At 31.6% G+C, this 18,945-nt stretch overlaps 1 protein-coding gene and 1 pseudogene across 1 annotated transcript; both read left to right on the forward strand.

Moving 5' to 3' along the window:
• Nucleotides 1-132: 132 nt before the first annotated feature.
• Nucleotides 133-9,728, forward strand: LOC111287478 (2-alkenal reductase (NADP(+)-dependent)-like; annotated as a pseudogene).
• Nucleotides 9,729-14,890: 5,162 nt separating this feature from the next.
• On the forward strand, nucleotides 14,891-18,668 carry LOC111287632 (2-alkenal reductase (NADP(+)-dependent)-like). The gene is made up of 5 exons (XM_022878298.2): nucleotides 14,891-15,224; nucleotides 15,712-15,889; nucleotides 17,258-17,424; nucleotides 17,772-17,854; nucleotides 18,101-18,668. Exons 1-5 carry the CDS (start codon nucleotides 15,000-15,002, stop codon nucleotides 18,480-18,482), a joined length of 1,035 nt encoding a protein of 344 aa, XP_022734033.2. The 5' UTR covers nucleotides 14,891-14,999; the 3' UTR covers nucleotides 18,483-18,668.
• The last annotated feature ends 277 nt before the right edge of the window (nucleotides 18,669-18,945 follow it).

Genomic DNA, 18,945 nt, shown 5'->3' on the forward strand with positions numbered 1-18,945 from the left:
ACAAATAAAAAAATATCTATATATAATTTAAAGATTTAAAGATCAATCAAATCGAATACTCTATTAATAAAATATTAAAACTGGACTTTGCTGGTTCTCAAGCACAAGATGTCTTGCATTAATGGAGTCAAGAAGCAGGCAAGAGACATTTGGACCAACCAATGTCCAATATGTTTGTGCATCGACATCACCCTGTCACTGTCAATGATTTTTTTCCTTGAAAACAACTCCCCCTTACCTTTCCTCTTTTCTAGTTCATTGCTGCTTACATGCTTCGGCCTTCATTTCTCCTCCTTCTATCGCCTAAGAATGGCTGGTGAACTAGTGGTATGGAACAAACAGGTGATATTGAAGAATTACGTGAACGAGGGTCTTCCCAAAGAATCAGATATGGAAGTAATAGAAAGTAGCATTCAACTGAGGGTGAGGGTAATAAAGATAAAATTTTAGTCAAGAATCTCTACTTGTATTGTGATCTTTTCATGAGAAACCTCAAGAGGGAGCTTGCAACATCATTTGTGCCTCCTTACGAGCCTGGCTTGGTGAGTTTGACAATCAAAACTCCCATTTGCATATATTTTTTAATCAACTGCTCTATATTGAAGAAATTTGTCCTTTTTCTTTTTCCTTTTAGTCAGTGATCTTTGCATGCATAGTTCTGTGTTTATATATGCTTCACTGTTCAGAACATAATCAGAAAGAACCCAATTCATAAAACTACAATAATACTAACTTCCACACACAGAACCATACAGTTCAAATGATGGGTGATACTTTATATAGATGAATTGTAGTTGCATTTGTTGTAACATTCCAATTCTGTATTGGAATATTTTGAAAATATGTTATAATATATAAGTTAAGATTTAAATTCATATTTGTGAAGCGTATTTTATGAGACAAAATAGTGATATTTTCAAGTTAAAATGGACAATACTTTATAGTTTGGGTACAAATCTACACAAATGATGCTAGAACGATTACTAGTCGGATGGGAATCAAATATTATACAATGAAAGTCACCTCTAGAATTCCACTAGAATTAAGTGCTCCTAATGTATGATGTAATCTTGGTTCTATGTGTGCTTTGTTTGTAACATATAGTTTTGTGTGTGTGTGCTAAGTGCTCCTAATGTTTAGTGTAATCTTGGTTTTATATGTGTTTTGTTTGTGACATTCTAATCCCATATTGGGATGTTCTGAGAATCTGTTATAATATATAAGTTGAAACCTAAATCCATACTTATAAGACGTTTTTTATGAAACAAAACTATGAGACTTTTAGGTCAAAACAAATAATACCTTGCAATTATTTGTGACAACCCAATCCCATATCAGGATGCTTTGAGAATCTATTATGATAAATAAGTTGAAACTTAAACCTATGCTTATGAGATATTTTTTGTGAAACAAAATTGTGAAACCTTTGGATCAAAACAAATAATACCTTGTAAATTATACGTGGACCTCCACGTTCTTACAATAGTGAATTACTGAACTCTGTCATATGTTCAAGATTCAAATGGAAGATAAATTAGGACAGTGCCAAGAGACAAATGTATCTAACTACTACAAATAAAGTAATTGAAACTAAGTTCAGGACAAATGTAGTTTTCTGATTCTACTCATTTTTGGAATTACTTCTATTAGTGGCATATAATGGTCAAAAGGGTATAATAGTCTTTTCCCTTCTCAAAGCTTTCAGCAAACAACCAAAGTTATCTTGGTCATTTGTGCCAACTTAACATGTCAGGTCGGTTTGACATGGTCAATGCCACCTTAGCTCGGCCCTATCCTAATTGTACCTTTTTTGTCCTTTTCAGCTTACCTATAAATATAAAGACTTAGGTACCATGAAGCCAGGTTTATCCCATTCATCTTTCTCTTCTCCTTCCAACTTTCTTATTTTCTTCCCAACCTAATCTTCATTGACTTGCGCATCGAAGTGCAAACACAAGGAATACTCCTTGCCTTTACCTTTAACATCTTTTCCTTCTGCATTTACAAGAATACCCTCAGGTCAGAACTCAGTACTAACATTTGGCATGCCAAGTAGGGGGAAACATTTAATATTAGCCGAGCACAAAACAATGCCATAAGAAAAAAACCCAAAAAGAAAGAGAGGCAATTGTCCTGGTTGGAACAAAAACTCACCTAAGCTAGCATTCTGTCCACCCAGCTCAACCACAAGTGGGATCAACTATGAAACAATTTCAAGCCATGACAAAATAAATACAAGCTCTCAAGCAAATACTGCAAACTATAAACTTACCACAAGTCTTTAAAATGTCAGACTTAGTCACACCTGACCAAGAGGCTGTTGTCAGGCAATCGAGCTACGAAAAGGTGAAAGTCTCATTAGCCTCTAGTGAAAAAAAAAACACCAATCCAACTGATCACCACCCCAGCTACAATTATACACATGCCATTACTTAAAAATCCAAACAAACAAACCACAAACTTCAAACGAACAGAGATTTGAAAGTTTGGACGCAAGTTATGGAGAAAGAGCTAAAAACAAAAGTAGTGACATTTGAAGATGAGCTCAAGTTCTTAGAGACCTTACCTTTTATTGAAGAGATTGCAAAGCCATGCCTCTCAAAAGATTTAAAATACTCATTTTGGAGACATATGATGGTACTTCAATTTTTGATATTATGGTCGTTGTCTCGATGAAAGACACTTTTTAAACATAGAAGTCAAGTTTAAAAGATTTATAGGACAAAAAAGATAAGACCAATTTAGAAGGGACTACAGACATGACTACAAAACGCTTACCCAAGGTAAAGAGAGAATAGCAGATTAGAGAATAAAAGATGCTTGAAGAGAAAAGCTGAATAAAAAAAAAAGGTCAACCTGATAATAACAAATCAATCGCTGGGGTGATCAACGTGATCATAGAAGGTAGCTCTACGTCAATGAAAAGAAAGTTTAACTTGGGCATGATAATGACAGTAGGCTTCTTGGCCAAAAAAGAAAAAGATAAAAGAGACAAGCTAATCTCATTCAGCTTGAAAGATCTAAAAGGGATCCAACACCCACATGATGATGCTCTAGTGATCACAGCCTTAGTGTACAATTATATGGTTAAAAGAATCTCATTTGAAATGAGAGTTCGATCGATATTATGTACTATGGCTATTTTAAGAAAATAGAGATTGGCGAAGATTAATTAAAGTCAATCACCACCACATTAGTGGGGTTTGAAAATGAACAGGTATTCGTAAAAAGAACTATCATGCTCTCAATCTCCTTAAAGATAGAACTAAAGATGATTACCTTGGTTGTAAAGTTTATGGTAATGGATATCCTATTTGCGTATAACATGATATTAGCTTGACCTAGCCAGTCTGTTATACAGCTTATAGGCTCAATTTTTTATTTAAAAATGAAAATTTCCAACATTTACAAAGGTTGGAGAACTTATAAGAGATTAGTCCATGGCGCAGCAATATTATGTCATAACAATGAAGGGTAGGATTGAAAAGTAGATAGGTAGCTTGATGGATAGAGAGGTGGAAAGCAAAGAGAAGCTGAAATAGAGCACTGACAAAATGTAAAAAATGATCGACAACAGCACAAAACGTAAGATCAATTTGAGATGAGCGTTCTCTTAAACCGATCTGAGCTCTTAAACTTTGAAAAAGTTTAATTTTGTTCTATGTTTTGAATTTTTGATGTAACAGTAGAAATGATCGAGCTCTTAAGTTAGTGTAAAAAATTTGATGTTACTTGGACCAAGCTAACACATCAATCAAAACACAACATTAAATGAAGAATATACTTCACTTCTACTAATGCATTCAATAAGTTGTTCAATATACTAATCATTATGTCAGGATTTATTTTCGTAGAAAATGATTTCGACCTAATGGAACAAAAAGAGATAATCGGTCAAAGATAGGACTTAAATGCAAATCGACCTAAGTCGATCGAAGACCTCATGACAATTTCATTTTGAAATAACATTCTACAAAAATACATGCAGATCAAAGCCAAGCTCTAACATAAAAATCAACTGATTTAACTCATAAAAGATAATGTCGACCTATTTGCTTGGACACCATCCAATATGTCCAAAATTGATATCGAAATGATAGTCCACAAATTACACACTAATCTCAAAGTCAAACCAGTTTGACAATAAAAAAAAACTTTTACCCTTAAAAGACAATAGGCCATTAAAGAAAAAGTTGACAAATTATTGTGAGCTAACTTTATCATGAAGGCCTTACCCTGAGTAGATAGCCAATGTGATCATGGTCAAAAAGTATAAATGTGTATAGATTTTATCGATCTAAACAAAGCTTGTCCAAAAGATAGCTTTTTCCTCTCTAGCATAGATCGACTAATAGATGATAGTTTCGAGTATGGCCTCTTCAACTTCATTGATGCCTATTTCAATTAAAATCAGATCAAAATATTGAAAGAGAATAAGGATAAAATAACTTTTATTACTGAAAAATACCTTTATTGCTATAAAATCATGCCTTCGAATTGAAGAATGTAAGGACGACCTATCAAAAATTGGTGAATAAAGTGTTCAAAGATCAGATCGATCATAATATGAAGGTATATATAGATGATATGATAGTCAAGAGCAAGAGTTTGATCGAGTAGTTAGAAGACCTCAGAGAAACTTTCAACACTTTGAGAAAGTATAATATGAGACTTAACCCAAGCAAATATGCTTTTGAGGTTACATCAAGCAAGTTTTTCAAATACATGATCAACAAAAGAAGGATAGAAATGAATCTTGAAAAGGCTTAGGCAATCTTAGAAATGAAGGTGCTAATTTCGGTAAAGAAAGTATAAAAGTTAATATACACAATAGTCGTGCACAGTCGATTCATGTCGAGGTTGGTAGAATGATGCCTACCATTCTTCAAAATTTTTAAGAATGTCTCTGACTTCGAGTGGACTTTTCAATACTAAAAAGTATTTAATGAACTTAAAGAGTTTTTATCCTTCTCGTCTGTCCTGTCTAAATCGATGATTGAAGAAACACTATACTTATACTTAGCCAACATAGATTAGACTGTCAGCTCAATCTTAGTCTAAAAAAAAAAAAAAAAAAAACACCAGTCGATCTATTTTATAAGTAAAGTATTGACAGTGGCTGAAGTTAACTATAATGGTATAGAAAAATTTGCCTATGCAATTGTCACCTTAGCCAGAAAAATCAAGCTATACTTTTCTACCTCACATGATCTACATCGTGACCGATCAACCACTAAGATAAGTTTTATAAAAGCCTAAAATGTCGAAAAGGCTAATCAAATGGTAATAGAGCTTAATGAATTTAATATGTACTTTTTAGCCAGATCAATATTAAAATCATAAGCGCTGACAGACTTCGTAATGAAACATGCCAGGTAGAATAGAAAGGACAATCTGAGAAAAAAAAAACCTCAAATGAGGATGATTGAAAGATCTATATAGATGAATCTGCTACAAGCTAGGGTAGAGGAGTCAGCCTCATTCTATCAGTTCGAAAGAGCTACAACACCCATAATCCTTGATATTCACGTTCAGGGCATCTAATAATGAAACGAAATATGAGGGTTGATAGCTAGCCTAAGGTTGGTAATCAAGCTTAATGTTCAACACATAATTGCTTATAGCGAATCCCAACTGATGATCGATTAGATAAATAAAGAGTTCGAAGCTTGAAAAGATATAATTTAAAAGTATTTCTGATAAAGCATTAGCCTTAATAGTTGGCTTTAAAAAAAGTCAAAGTGATAAAGATACTGAGATAAAAAAAATTTAATAGCAGACTCTATATCTAAGTTGGCTTAAGAAGCAACAATGAGAAGTCTGAACGAAGTTCTAATAAAAAAATTAGTACATAAAACATCGAAAACAAGCTCATGGGACATGTCACAGAAAAAAAAAAAAACCTAGATGGAAGAGTTTGGGCTAAGTCACTAATAAGAAAGGTCCCTCAATACACAACGATCAAAGAAAAATTATACAGGAGATCCTTTAGCCTACCCTACTTAAGATGTGTTGATGAAAAAGAGACAAAGTATATCCTACGAGAAATCTACAAAGGAATATGTGGAAGTCACCTCATACCTTAGCCTTTGGCTTATAAAGTGCTTATGCAGGGCTATTATTAGCCCACTATTAAAAGAAATGCGATCGAACGAGTGAAAAATGTGACAAATGTAAGATATTTGCCCATATTCAACATCTCTCCTCAATTGAGCTCACTCCTATCATCAGTCCGTGGCCATTCATGTAGTGAAGAATGGTTGTCCTTGGATCATTCATCATAACCACAGGTCAAAAAAGATTCATCTTAATGGTGGTATGTCACTTCACAAAATGGTTGAAAGTTGAAGCCCTAACCACTACCCCTAAAGCACAAGTTGAAAATTTTGTGTGGAAAAACATAGTTTGTAAATTCGGATTACCTTGGTCTATAATAACAGACAATGATAAATAGTTAAAAAAATTTGAGGTTCAAGGAATGATGCTCAAATCTTCACATTGATCTCAAGTTCACATCGGTTGCCCATCCTCAGTCCAACAGAAATGCCAAAGTTGTAAATAAAATAATATTAGAAATTCTAAAAAAGAGACTCATTGCAGCAAAAGAAAAATGAGTCGACAAGCTATCGAGAGTTTTGTGGGCCCTGAGAACAACCACAAAGGTGCCCATTGGTGAAACTCCCTTTCACTTGACATTTAAAACAGATATTGTAGTGTCGATTGAGATCAAGCTATCAAGCTTAAAAGTTGAATTGGCATTAGAAGAAAAAAATGTAGCTTTTTTTATTCTACTCATTTTTTAAATTATTTTTATTAAGGGCATATAATGGTCAAAAGGGTATAGTAGTCCTTTCCCCTCTCAAAGCCTTCAACAAATAACTAGGGGTATTTTGGTTATTTATGCTAACCTGACATGTTAGGTTAGTCTAACATGGTCAGTGCCACCTCAGCTCAGCCCTATCTTAATTATCTCATTTTTATCCCCTTCAACTTACCTATAAATATAAAAACTCAGGCACCATAAGATCAAGTTCATCCCATCTATCTCTTTCTCTCTCTTTCCAACTTTTTCACTTTTTTTTCGACCTGATTTTCACTTACTTGTGTGTCGAAATACAAATGTAAGGAAAACCACTTGCCTTTGTCTCTAACCATTATTCCCTTATGCATTTACAAAAATACCTTTAGGTCGGAGCTTAGCACCAACAATTTCTCAGTTAGTTGACTTTTAAATGTTGAAATTGCACAGCCTCCAAGTGGTTATGGAGTGGCCAAAGTTCTGGATTCTAATCATCCAGATTAGAGAAAGGGCGATTTCATTTGGGGGATAACTGGTTGGGAAAAGTATAGTCTCATAAAAGCACCAAATCGTTTTTTCAAAATTCAACAAATGGATGTGCCTCTTACCTACTATACTGGACTTCTTGGTAAGTTTGTTCGGAATTTATCAAGATGAGAATGCTTTTTACTGCTTTGGAAACAAATTTTCCCTCTTTTTGTAATATCATATTGGCTACTTATTTGCACTATTTAAATGAATTTTGCTTGTTCAATGCATTTAAAAAATTAATTTATTTGAATTTAAATCTTAACTTAATTAATTTATAAAATCATTATTAAAAAATAATATTCATCAGATTTAAATTTAAATTTCAAGCAATTTTGCAGCTTCCTTTGTTAAAAAAAAAAAGTCAATTTATTTCGGTAAAAGCCAAATTAGCTTATTGGTTTCGCTGTTGTATATTGGGTTGTCGTGTTCCCCCGTTCCAACCCCCAATCCCTCCCCCCACCCCCACGGTCAACCAGTTTTTATTATTATTATTTTTTATCTTGGAGCTATCTAGCTTTGCAGAATACTTTTTGGAAAGGATTTTGCCATAAAAAAGTTGAATAGTATTATGCTGGAATGACAATTGAGCCGCAACTTTTTGCTTTTTAAAGTTTAATTTTGGAAAGCCTGCATGGCTCTATTGCATGCATCATACGGTTTAAAAGCTACTTTTAGCAAAGACTTCAAACCTATTGAAAAAGGAATAGCACTTTCTAGGGCACTTATCAGGTATGTAGCTACTGCATTAGGCTCAGTCCTAAATCAATGAACAATCGTGACTCATATCCTAAGCAACTTGCACTAACTGTTTCTTGTCACTAAAAACTGTTAGTTACAGTGTAGCCATGCTGTGAGAGGGATAGCAACATTAAGAATCACTTTTTGTCCAAGAACATAAAAAACCTGAGTGACTTCACAATATCGAGATTCGGGTCAGGCAGCTTCTTGCCACTTATAATCCTGGTTATGTCCTTCGTTTGGTAATTCAGATTTAGTTCACTCCGAAATAATGTCTGCTCTTGTGTACAAGTGCAAGCAAAGCATGTATGGTTGATAAGGCATGTGAATTGCCACTCAATTTACATTGAGATTTCAGAAACCTTGATAGTCATTCTCTGTTTCCTGAGGTGGCTTATGCTCATCTAATTGTTCTTCAATTTGTCATCATAGGTATGCCTGGTATGACTGCTTATGCTGGTTTTTATGAGGTTTTCTCCTCTAAGAAAGGAGATAACGTCTATGTATCAGCTGTATTGGTCAGCTTGTTGGGCAGTTTGCAAAACTGTTAGGCTGCTATGTTGGAAGTGCTGGAAGCGAAGAAAAAGTGGGTTTTATGATGATGTGGCATCTTTATCATACTTTTCTGTATTATCTGATTAGATCTAGCAGTAAGCATTGCTCTTGAAACTTTCCTTCATCCAATCATTTTATTCTTTGATCACTATGGGAAATAAGCTGTTGAACTGAAAATTCAATGGCCACAAACTTTATGGTACTGCATGTTAATTTTTAGAAGCCCGGTTCTTCTTTAACCAGTCTCCTTTTTTGGGTTTTTCCATTTCTCCTTTTTTTCCCCTTTTTATATAATTATCTTTGTTATTTCCGCAATAAAAGGTTGAGTTGCTGAAGAGTAATTTTGGGTTTGACGCTGCTTTCAACTATAGGAAGAACCAGACTTGAATGCTGCTTTGAAAAGGTCAGTAGTATAAAGATATTTGACTTATTATTTTGGATAACTTGGCTAACCTATTATTCAAGTATAGCAGTAGTTATTAATCATGGACTGCCCTGGTGGTCCAATCGGCTGACAAGTGAGCTGGCCATTGAACCAGTCCAGTTCTTATGGTATACAAACCTTAAAGCTTTAATCCTGAGATCTCTGACATGATCTTGAATAAAATAGTTGATTTCAGGTCTGAAAGTTCATGATAAAGTTTCTCAACCTTAGTAACAACAGTCCACTTAACAATACGATACTATTTTGTATTCAGATGTCATATATAGTCCCAATTTTGTGTTTTTTCCAGGTACTTTCCTGAAGGCATTGATATTTACTTTGAAAACGTTGGGGGAAAGATGCTGGACGCAGTGCTGCTCATCATGAGGATCCAAGGCCATAATGCTGCATGTGGAATGATCTCACAGTACAACCTAGACCATCCTGAAGGAGTGCACAACTTGATGCGAGTAGTGGTAAAACGGGTTCGCATAGAAGGATTTGTGGTTAATGTTTTCTATCACCTCTATCCCAAGTTTCTAGAAATGGTTATACCTCACATCAAAGAAGGGAAGATAATATATGTTGAAGACATAGCCAAAGGCCTCGGCGGGAGCTCTTGTTGGCCTCTTCACTGGGAGCAATGTTGGGAAACAGTTGGTTGTTGTCTCCCATGATTGATGGAACTATACCAACCTTATACAAGTTGCTTGATTGTTGTGTTTGCTTCCTTAAGAACTGATCGACTGTTTGTGTTTTGGTTCGGGAGATTTGTCAAACTGATGCTAGCAATGGGATATAAGCAAAGTCAAAGAGATCACACATTATTTATCAAACACTCTGAATCAGGGAGAGTTACGGTTCTATTAGTGTATGTTGATGATATAATTATAACAAAAAATGATGAAAAAGAGAGACTTTTTACAACAGTGTTTGGCTAGAGAATTTGAGATAAAAAACGCTTGGGGATTAAAGTACTTTTCAGGAATTGAAGTAGCTCACTCACGGTATGATATTTTCATCTTACAACAAAAATATGTAATGGATCTTCTAAAAGAAATGGAGAAGCTTGCATGTAAACCTACAAATACCCCTATAAATCTTAATCATAAACTTGAAGAAGCTAATGAAGATGTTACTGTAAATAGAGAAATGTACCAAAGATTAGTTGAAAGACTTATTTACCTCTCACATACTAGACTTGATATAGCATATATTGTGAGTGTGATAAGTCAATTTATGCATAGTCCTAAATAAGCACACCTATAGGCTGTCTATCGTGTATTGCACTATTTGAAGGCCAATCTTGAGAGAGATATTTTATTCAAAAGAAATTCAAGGCTGGTTCTAGAGGTATATACAGATACTGATCATGTAGGTTCAATAACTGATAAAAAATCCACCTCAAGCTATTGCACTTTCTTATGTGGTAATCTTGTGACTTGAAGGAGTAAAAAAAAAAATGTAGTGGCAAGATCAAGTGTGAAACAAAGTTTAGAGCAATAGCTCAAGGAATTTGTGAACTACTATGGTTAATTATTATATTAGAAGACTTAAAAAATAAGTGAGATGAATGAATGAGACTCTACTATGATAACAAGTCTACAATAGGCATTGCACACAATCCTATGCAACATGACAAAACAAAACATATTGAAATAGACCGACATTTAATAAAGAAAAAACTAGACAGTGGGTTAATTTATATACTGTATGTATCAACAAATGATCAACTTGCAGATGTGTTAACTAAAAGTCTTAGTAATGTAACATTTCAAGAAAATATTTTTAAGTTGGGAATAGAAAACACCTATTCACCAGCTTGAGGGAGACTGTGGAAAAACATTTATTTACAGCTAATTGTAATATTGTAATATGTATATTTATATTTATATCCTTAGAATTAAGTATTTGTATCCCTAAAATTAATGACAAAAAATTATAATAGATAATCTCTTAATTATAGGATTAGTTTTTAGAAAGATTTAGTTTTTTAGTTTACTTAGTAGTTAGTTGTGTATAAACCTAAGGTACTTGTATAATTCTTTATGAGTAGTTTTTCAATATACATTTAGTTTTACTCTTAGTTTTTCACATAGTTTTGTTTCTTAGTTTTTCCACAATTATCAATTTTGATGAATTTAAATGCTTTAAATTGTATCTTGATATAGTAACTTCTCATTATTCTCATTAACTTAGCATGATTTTTCCCACGAGTTTATTAGTTTTTATTTGCTTTTAAATGAACTATATGTATTTTAAATACTTCCTATTGTTATTTTATATGTTTAAATGGGTTATAGTTTACATGTTCTAAGATAATAAGAAATTACTATTACACTATTAAAGGGTTTTGGAGCTTAATCTACAGAAAAGAAACAAAGGCTATTCAAATTAATTGAGAAACCTTAATTTTAATGGGGAATCTGGATTAAAACCATAGACATCAACTATTCAAAGTTTAGGAGACCCAGCTACATTTGATGGGTCTATTCTCAAGAGTTCATAGGGGATTTTGGAGCTAGGCTTTTAAATCTTCACACTATGGATGACACAGAGCTTTTGTATGAGGTATGGTTATAGCACACTGAACATAATTTTGCAAAAAAGTTCCACAATTGTTGATTGCTTGAAGTTTCGATTGATTTCATACAATTCTATTATTTTTCTTTCATTTTTGTGGTGAAATGTTAAGATATTTTTTAATGTTGTTCCCTTTTGATATATTTTCTAATTCAGTTAAAAATTTTCTTCAATTTAAGTTTGGTAAGCATTTTTTCTTTTTCTTTTGGAAATAAATTTTGATTTGATTTATTTATAACATGTTATCTTAGAATCCTTTGAGCCATCACCATTAATACCTAGTGTTAATAAAGCATTTGAAATTGAATTTAATGTGACAACTAGCTAGTAGCAAGAAGAGCAAAGTGATGCTGATGCCTTCACTTCATTATTCTCTATTAATGAAAAAGAAGTCAGCACCAAAAAAAAATAATGTTGCAAAAAAAAAAATCCTCAGCAAGGCAAGGCTCAAAATCTAGTTTCTTTAATTTTTAATTTTAATTTTATTATATTTAGACATTTTATTTGAACATGACTATTTATTTATGTAAATATATTTAATTATGTATATATATATATATATATATACTTGAATATGATACCAAAAAAGCAAAATTGATAGCGTATTATTTACAATTTTTTTAATTTTATAATTATTTAATTACAAAACAATATAAATTCACTATATCTACATATACGTTTTGAGAGTTAGATTATCTGGATTCAATAGATTCGCTTATAATCAAATTGGGTATTAGATAAATTTTTTTAAGTCCAAGCTTAACTTAATGTGGAATATTATTTAATTAATAAAAGGTATTTTTTATTTAATTTAAAATTTAAAATATATGTTTAATATATTGATATATACTTATAAAATTTTCAAGCCTCTTAAATTTGATGAGTCAAGTTTTGGACAAAATTTTTAAAAGATTAACTAGATATTTATTTCACTCAGCTACTAAATATATTTATTTATAAATAATTTGATATAATATTTTAATAGATTATACATAATTTATGATTACGTTAAATAATTGTAAATGGCATGTTTTCTTTTTAATATCATAATTCTTTGGTAGGCATTTTAGTTTTTCTACGGCAAACATGCGATGAGGGCATCTTAATCTTTATACAACTCTCAGAGATAAAGTCTTAAAGTACTCTTTTAGAAGCCAACCATGTAACCTTACAATAAAAAAACAAAAAAGTTGAGACTAACCTTAGAAAAACAATTGAGACTTGATATATCAATTGAACATTCGGTGACAAGTTTTGCAATTCGAAAGCGATGAGACATGGCTTCTTCAAAATTTGGATGTTGAGCTATGATACATAATTGGTTAAAGGTGATAATAGTTTGTGTCGAATTAAATATGATTTAATTTGTTTGAATAATATATAATATTATAAAATTTTAAATTTTGATGTAAATTTAAATTGATTTTTTTAAAATTTATCTAATTTAAATTAAATTTTATCGATTTGATTTGATTTTTATTAATTTTTAAATTTTATTTTATTTTATATATTATTTTAATATGATTTTTAATATATTTAAAAAATTATATATAAAATAATTATTCTTATTTTATAAAAATTTAAAATATATAAAATAATAAAAATATATAATTTTGATCGATTCAATTTTTTTTATTTTTTTATCCCAATTTCAATTTAATATAAATATTTAATATCCAAACTTAATTCGAATAAAAATAAATCAATTTAAACTGAACTGAACATTATAATTTTAAATCAATTTTAAATTTTTTTATTTTTTTCTCACCCCTAAAAAGTTACTAGCCTAGCATTTCTTAGGAATCATTCAAACTCTTTTATTATTATAATTAATTATTTTTTAATAATTATTTACATCTAATTAAATATTTATTTAGCTAAAAATATTAACATCTTTATTTTTTTGCCAACTAAATAAAATTGCATGTGACATCGATAAAATTAATGAAAGTTTACCATGTAATATAATTAATATTTATGAAAATTAAATAAAACAAAATTTTTTTTCTTTTTGTTTTCTTTTATTTTTGTCCCTTTCTCTCTTATATCCTTCTAAAGATTTAATTTATTATAATTTGGAGATTGATTGATTAAATTTTGTCATTTGATTAGATTTCATTCATTTAAAATTTTAATTGAGTCAAAACAAAAAAATTAAAATTTTAATTAATTATAATTAAATATTAAAGATTTAAATAATTATTAAATTATAATTTTAAAATATTTTTAATCTTTTAACCATATATAAATAAATGTGATTTGAAATTGTCTCAAGTTCAAACTTTAATTATAATTAAAAAGATTATAAAAGACCTAAACATATGTAAAAACTTTTGTGAGAATTATATTTTTTTTAATTTTGATTAAATTTTAATTATAAGATTATTTATTACTTTTAAGAATAACTATAATTTTATATGATCTTTATTCCATTAGAGTAAACCCACATATATAAACCAAATCAGTAAATGGATAAAACTAAATTCGTAATATGAATAATTCCTTTAAATAGTTTAGTTGGATAATTTTGATTTTTTTATTTTATAAAAATTTTTAAAAATTATATGTAAGGTACTTAAATTAAATTCACAATTTGGCTAACCTAAATTTTGATTAAACCTAAATCCAAAACATTATAAACATAAATATTAACACAAAAAAAATGATTTTTTTCTTCCTTCCTTACATATAAACTGATAAACTATTACAAAATTTAAAAAATATAAAATATAAAATTTAATTTAATTAATATAATTATTAATAAAAATTAATATTCAATAAATTTAAAATTCAAAAATCAAAACTTACAATCTCATTCCTTATTCTACCTCAAAAAAAAAAAAAAAAACACTATAAAAATAAAATCATAGAATATTACAAATTATAACTCATCACTTTTTTTAAAAAACAATTTCAAAATTTTTTGTAACCTAGTGCAAATTAATCAAACGTAGATCAATTTAAAATTAAATATATATTTTTGTCAATAAATGAAAAAAAAGTATTTATATATAATTTTAAAATTTAAAGATCAATCGAATCGAATACTCTATTAATAAAATATTAAAACTGGACTTTACTCATTTTTAACCACAAGTCTTAACCACAAGAAGTCTTATGTTAATCGAGTCAAGAAGCAGGTCTGATACAGTTGAACCACTACCAACCAAATGGAAAGTCATCAGTTTGGGCCTCAACATCACCCTGTCACTGTCAATGATTTTTATTTTCCTTGAAAACAAACAATTGACCTGGTTATTGTGACCTTTCCTTATTTCTAGTTCTTCTCTTTGTAGTCTTGATCAGTCTTGGGCCTTTTTGCTGCTTACTTGCTTCTGCCTTCATTTCTCCTCCTTCTATCTCCTAAGCATGGCTGTAAGGAACAAACAGGTGATATTGAAGAATTATGTGACTGGGGGTCTGCCCAAAGAATCAGACATGGAAGTAACAGAAATTAGCATTCAACTGAAGGTGCCAGAGGGTACTAAAGATGCAATTTTACTCAAGAATCTCTACTTGTCTTGTGATCCTTACATGATAGACCGCATGAGGAAGTTTGAAACATCATATGTGCCTTCTTTCGAGCCTGGCTCGGTGAGTTAGACAATCAAAACTCCCATTTGCATTTTTTTTAATCAACTGCTCTATATTGAAGAATTTTGTCCTTTTTTTTCTTTTAGTCAGTAATCTTTGCATGCAGAATCGCAGATTTTGATGAGTTGTCTGGTAATTCTTGGTCAATTTGAAGTTTGATGACTATAAGACTAAACAGAGACTCACTAAATGCACATAAATTATGAACCATTACAGGAAAATTATGATTATTTTAGTTTTGTGAATTGGGTTGTTTCTGATTATGTTCTGAACAGTGAATAATATGTCATATACAGAAGATAGTTTATATGGATGAATTGTAGATTCAAATGGAGCATAAATTAGGACAGTGCCAAGAGACATATGTATCTAAAAACTCCAAATGCAGCAATTGAAACTAAGTTCAGGACAAATATAGTTTTCTGATTCTACTCATTTCTGGAATTATTTCTCAGTTAGTTGACCTTTAAATGTTGAAATTGAACAGCCTCTAAGTGGTTATGGAGTGGCCAAAGTTCTGGATTCTACTCATCCAGATTACAAAAAGGGCGATTTCATTTGGGGGATAACTGGTTGGGAAGAGTATAGTCTCATAAAAGCACCAAATCAATTTTTCAAAATTCAACACATGGATATGCCTCTTACCTACTATATTGGACTTCTTGGTAAGTTTGTTTGGAATTTATCAAGATGAGAATGCTTTTCAATGCTTTGGAAACCATTTTTTTCCCTCTGTTTGTGATATCATATTGGCCAGTTTTTTGCACAATTTAAATGAATTTTGTTCAATGCATTTAAAAAATCAATTTATTTGAACTTGGATCTTAGCTCAATTGGTTCATAAAGTCACTTTTAAAAGATGTTATCCATGAGGTCTGGGTTCAAATTCCAGCACTTGCAACCCCTTTTCTTATCCCCAAGTTGCGACTTCCTTTGTTAAAAAAAAATCAATTTATTTGGCTAAAAGCCAAAATTGCTTTATTGGTTTTGCTATTGTACATTTTCCAGCATCATAGATGAAGGGTATCCATGGGATCAGTCTCAAAAATCTTGTTGATAACATCAAAAGAAACCTTTTTTGGTATGCTTATTATTGGAAAAAAAAAACTACTTTGATAATTCATAATAAAAATGAACATTTTTCTTCCAGTCTTGTATATGCACAAAATTAGTAAAGAATAGCTTCCAGTCTATGCTTAGCTTTGGCATCTTTGAGCCAGACAATTTTCATGATGTAATAGACTTGTAAACAACGTACCAGGTCATTATGTTAGGTTGTCGTGTTCCCCACTTCCCCCAATTTCCCCCTCCAGCTTTTATTTATTTTTTTAATCTTGGAGCTATCTAGATTTGCAGAATACTTTTGGATAGGATTTTGCTATAAGAATTTTGAACAGTATCGTGCTGGGATGACATTTGAGCATTAACTTTTTGCTTTGTAAAGTTTAATTTTGGAAAGCCTTCATGGCTCTATTGCATGCATCATAAGGGTTAAAGCTACTCTTAGCAAAGACTTCAAACCTATTGGAAAAGGAATACCACTTTCTAGGGCACTTATCAGATATGTAGCCGCTGCATTAGGCTTGGGGACTAAAAGTACTGAGTAGACATAAGCAAGTAATCACTCCTAAGTCAATGAACAATTATGACTCATATTCTAAGCAAATTGTACTAACCGTTTATTGTCACTAAAAAATGTTAGCTATAGTGTAGCCGTGCTGTGGGAGGGATAGCAACATTAAGAATCACTTTTTGTCCAAGAACATAAAAACCTGAGTGACTTCACAATATCGAGATCCAAGTCAGGTAGTTTCTTGCCACTTACAATCTTGGTTATGTCCTTCGTTTGGTAATTCAGATTTAGTTCAGTCTGAAATATTGTCTGCACTTGTGTACAAGTGCAAGCAAAGCATGTATGGTTGATATGGCATGTAAATTGCCACTCAATTTACATTCAGAAGCCTTGATAGTCGTTCTCTGTTTCCTGAGGTGGCCTTATGCTCGTCTAATTGTTCTTCAATTTGTCATCATAGGTATGCCTGGTATGACTGCTTATGCTGGTTTTTATGAGGTTTGCTCCCCTAAGAAAGGAGATTATGTATATGTATCAGCTGCATCTGGAGCAGTTGGTCAGCTTGTTGGGCAGTTTGCAAAACTGTTAGGCTGCTATGTTGTTGGAAGTGCTGGAGGCGAAGAGAAAGTGAGTTTTATGATGATTTGGCATCTTTATCACACTTTTCTATATCCATAGCTTCATTATCTGATTTGATCGAGCAAGGGAAATATTAGCTTCATTATCTGATTACTCTTGAAACTTTCCTCCATCCAATCATTTTATTCTTTGACCACCAAGGGAAATGTGACAAGCCTGCACAAGTAAAAATAAGCTGTTGAACGGAAAATTCAATGGCCACAAACTTTCCGGTGCTACATGTTAATTGTTAGAAGCTCAGTTCTTCATTAACCAGTTTCTTGTTTCCAGTTTTGCCATTTCTGCTTTTTTTCCCCTTTTTTTTATAATTATCTTTATTATTTCTGCAATAAAAGGTTGAGTTGCTGAAGAATAAGTTTGGGTTTGATGCTGCTTTCAACTATAAGGAAGAGCCAGACTTGAATGCTGTTTTGAAAAGGTCAGTAGCTATTATTCAATAATAGCAGTAGCTATTAATGACGGACTGCCCCGGTGGTCCAATCCGGTGGCCAGTGATCCGGCCAAAGAACCAGTCCAGTTCTTATGGTATACAAACCATAAAGCTTTAATCAAGATCTCTGACATAATCTTGAATAAAAGAGTTGATTTCAGGTCTGAAAGTTCATGATACACTTTCCCAAGATGCTATTTTGTCATATATTTCACAATGCTGTGTTTTTTCCAGGTACTTTCCTGAAGGCATTGATATTTACTTTGAAAACGTGGGGGGAAAGATGCTCGATGCAGTGCTACTCAACATGAGGATCCATGGTCGTATTGCTGCATGTGGAATGATCTCACAGTACAACCTAGACCATCCTGAAGGAGTGCACAACTTGATGCATGTTGTGTTAAAACGGGTTCGGATTGAAGGATTTGTGGTTACTGATTTCTATCACCTCTATCCCCAGTTTCTAGAAATGGTTATACCTCAAATCAAAGAAGGGAAGATTACATATGTTGAAGACACAGCTGAAGGCCTCGAGGCCGCTCCGGCGGCCCTCATTGGCCTCTTCACTGGTCGCAATGTTGGGAAACAGTTGGTTGTTGTCTCCCATGATTGGTGAAACTATACCAAACCTTGTAGAAGTTGCTTGATTGTTGTGTTGGCTTCCTTAAGAACTGATCGACAGTTTGTGTTTTGGTTGAATAAAAAGGATTTAGAATACTAAATCCTATTATGTAATATAAAATCATATATATATATAATGTTGGGAAACAGTTGGTTGTTGTCTCCCATGATTGGTGAAACTATACCAAACCTTGTAGAAGTTGCTTGATTGTTGTGTTGGCTTCCTTAAGAACTGATCGACAGTTTGTGTTTAGGTTGAATAAAAAGGATTTAGAATACTAAATCCTATTATGTAATATAAAATCATATATATATATATATATATACACTAATTTTTGGCACGAGCTTACGTGTAAAAATTCAATCCAATAAATAATTTTTTTATACTTTCATAATAATAATAATAAATGTTAACAGTTTAAGTTTGATTTTGATATATATATATATATATATATATA

Source organism: Durio zibethinus, chromosome 4 (genome assembly GCF_047325235.1).
Source record: "Durio zibethinus cultivar Kanyao isolate XHJ-2024 chromosome 4, ASM4732523v1, whole genome shotgun sequence".
Lineage (NCBI taxonomy): Eukaryota > Viridiplantae > Streptophyta > Magnoliopsida > Malvales > Malvaceae > Durio > Durio zibethinus.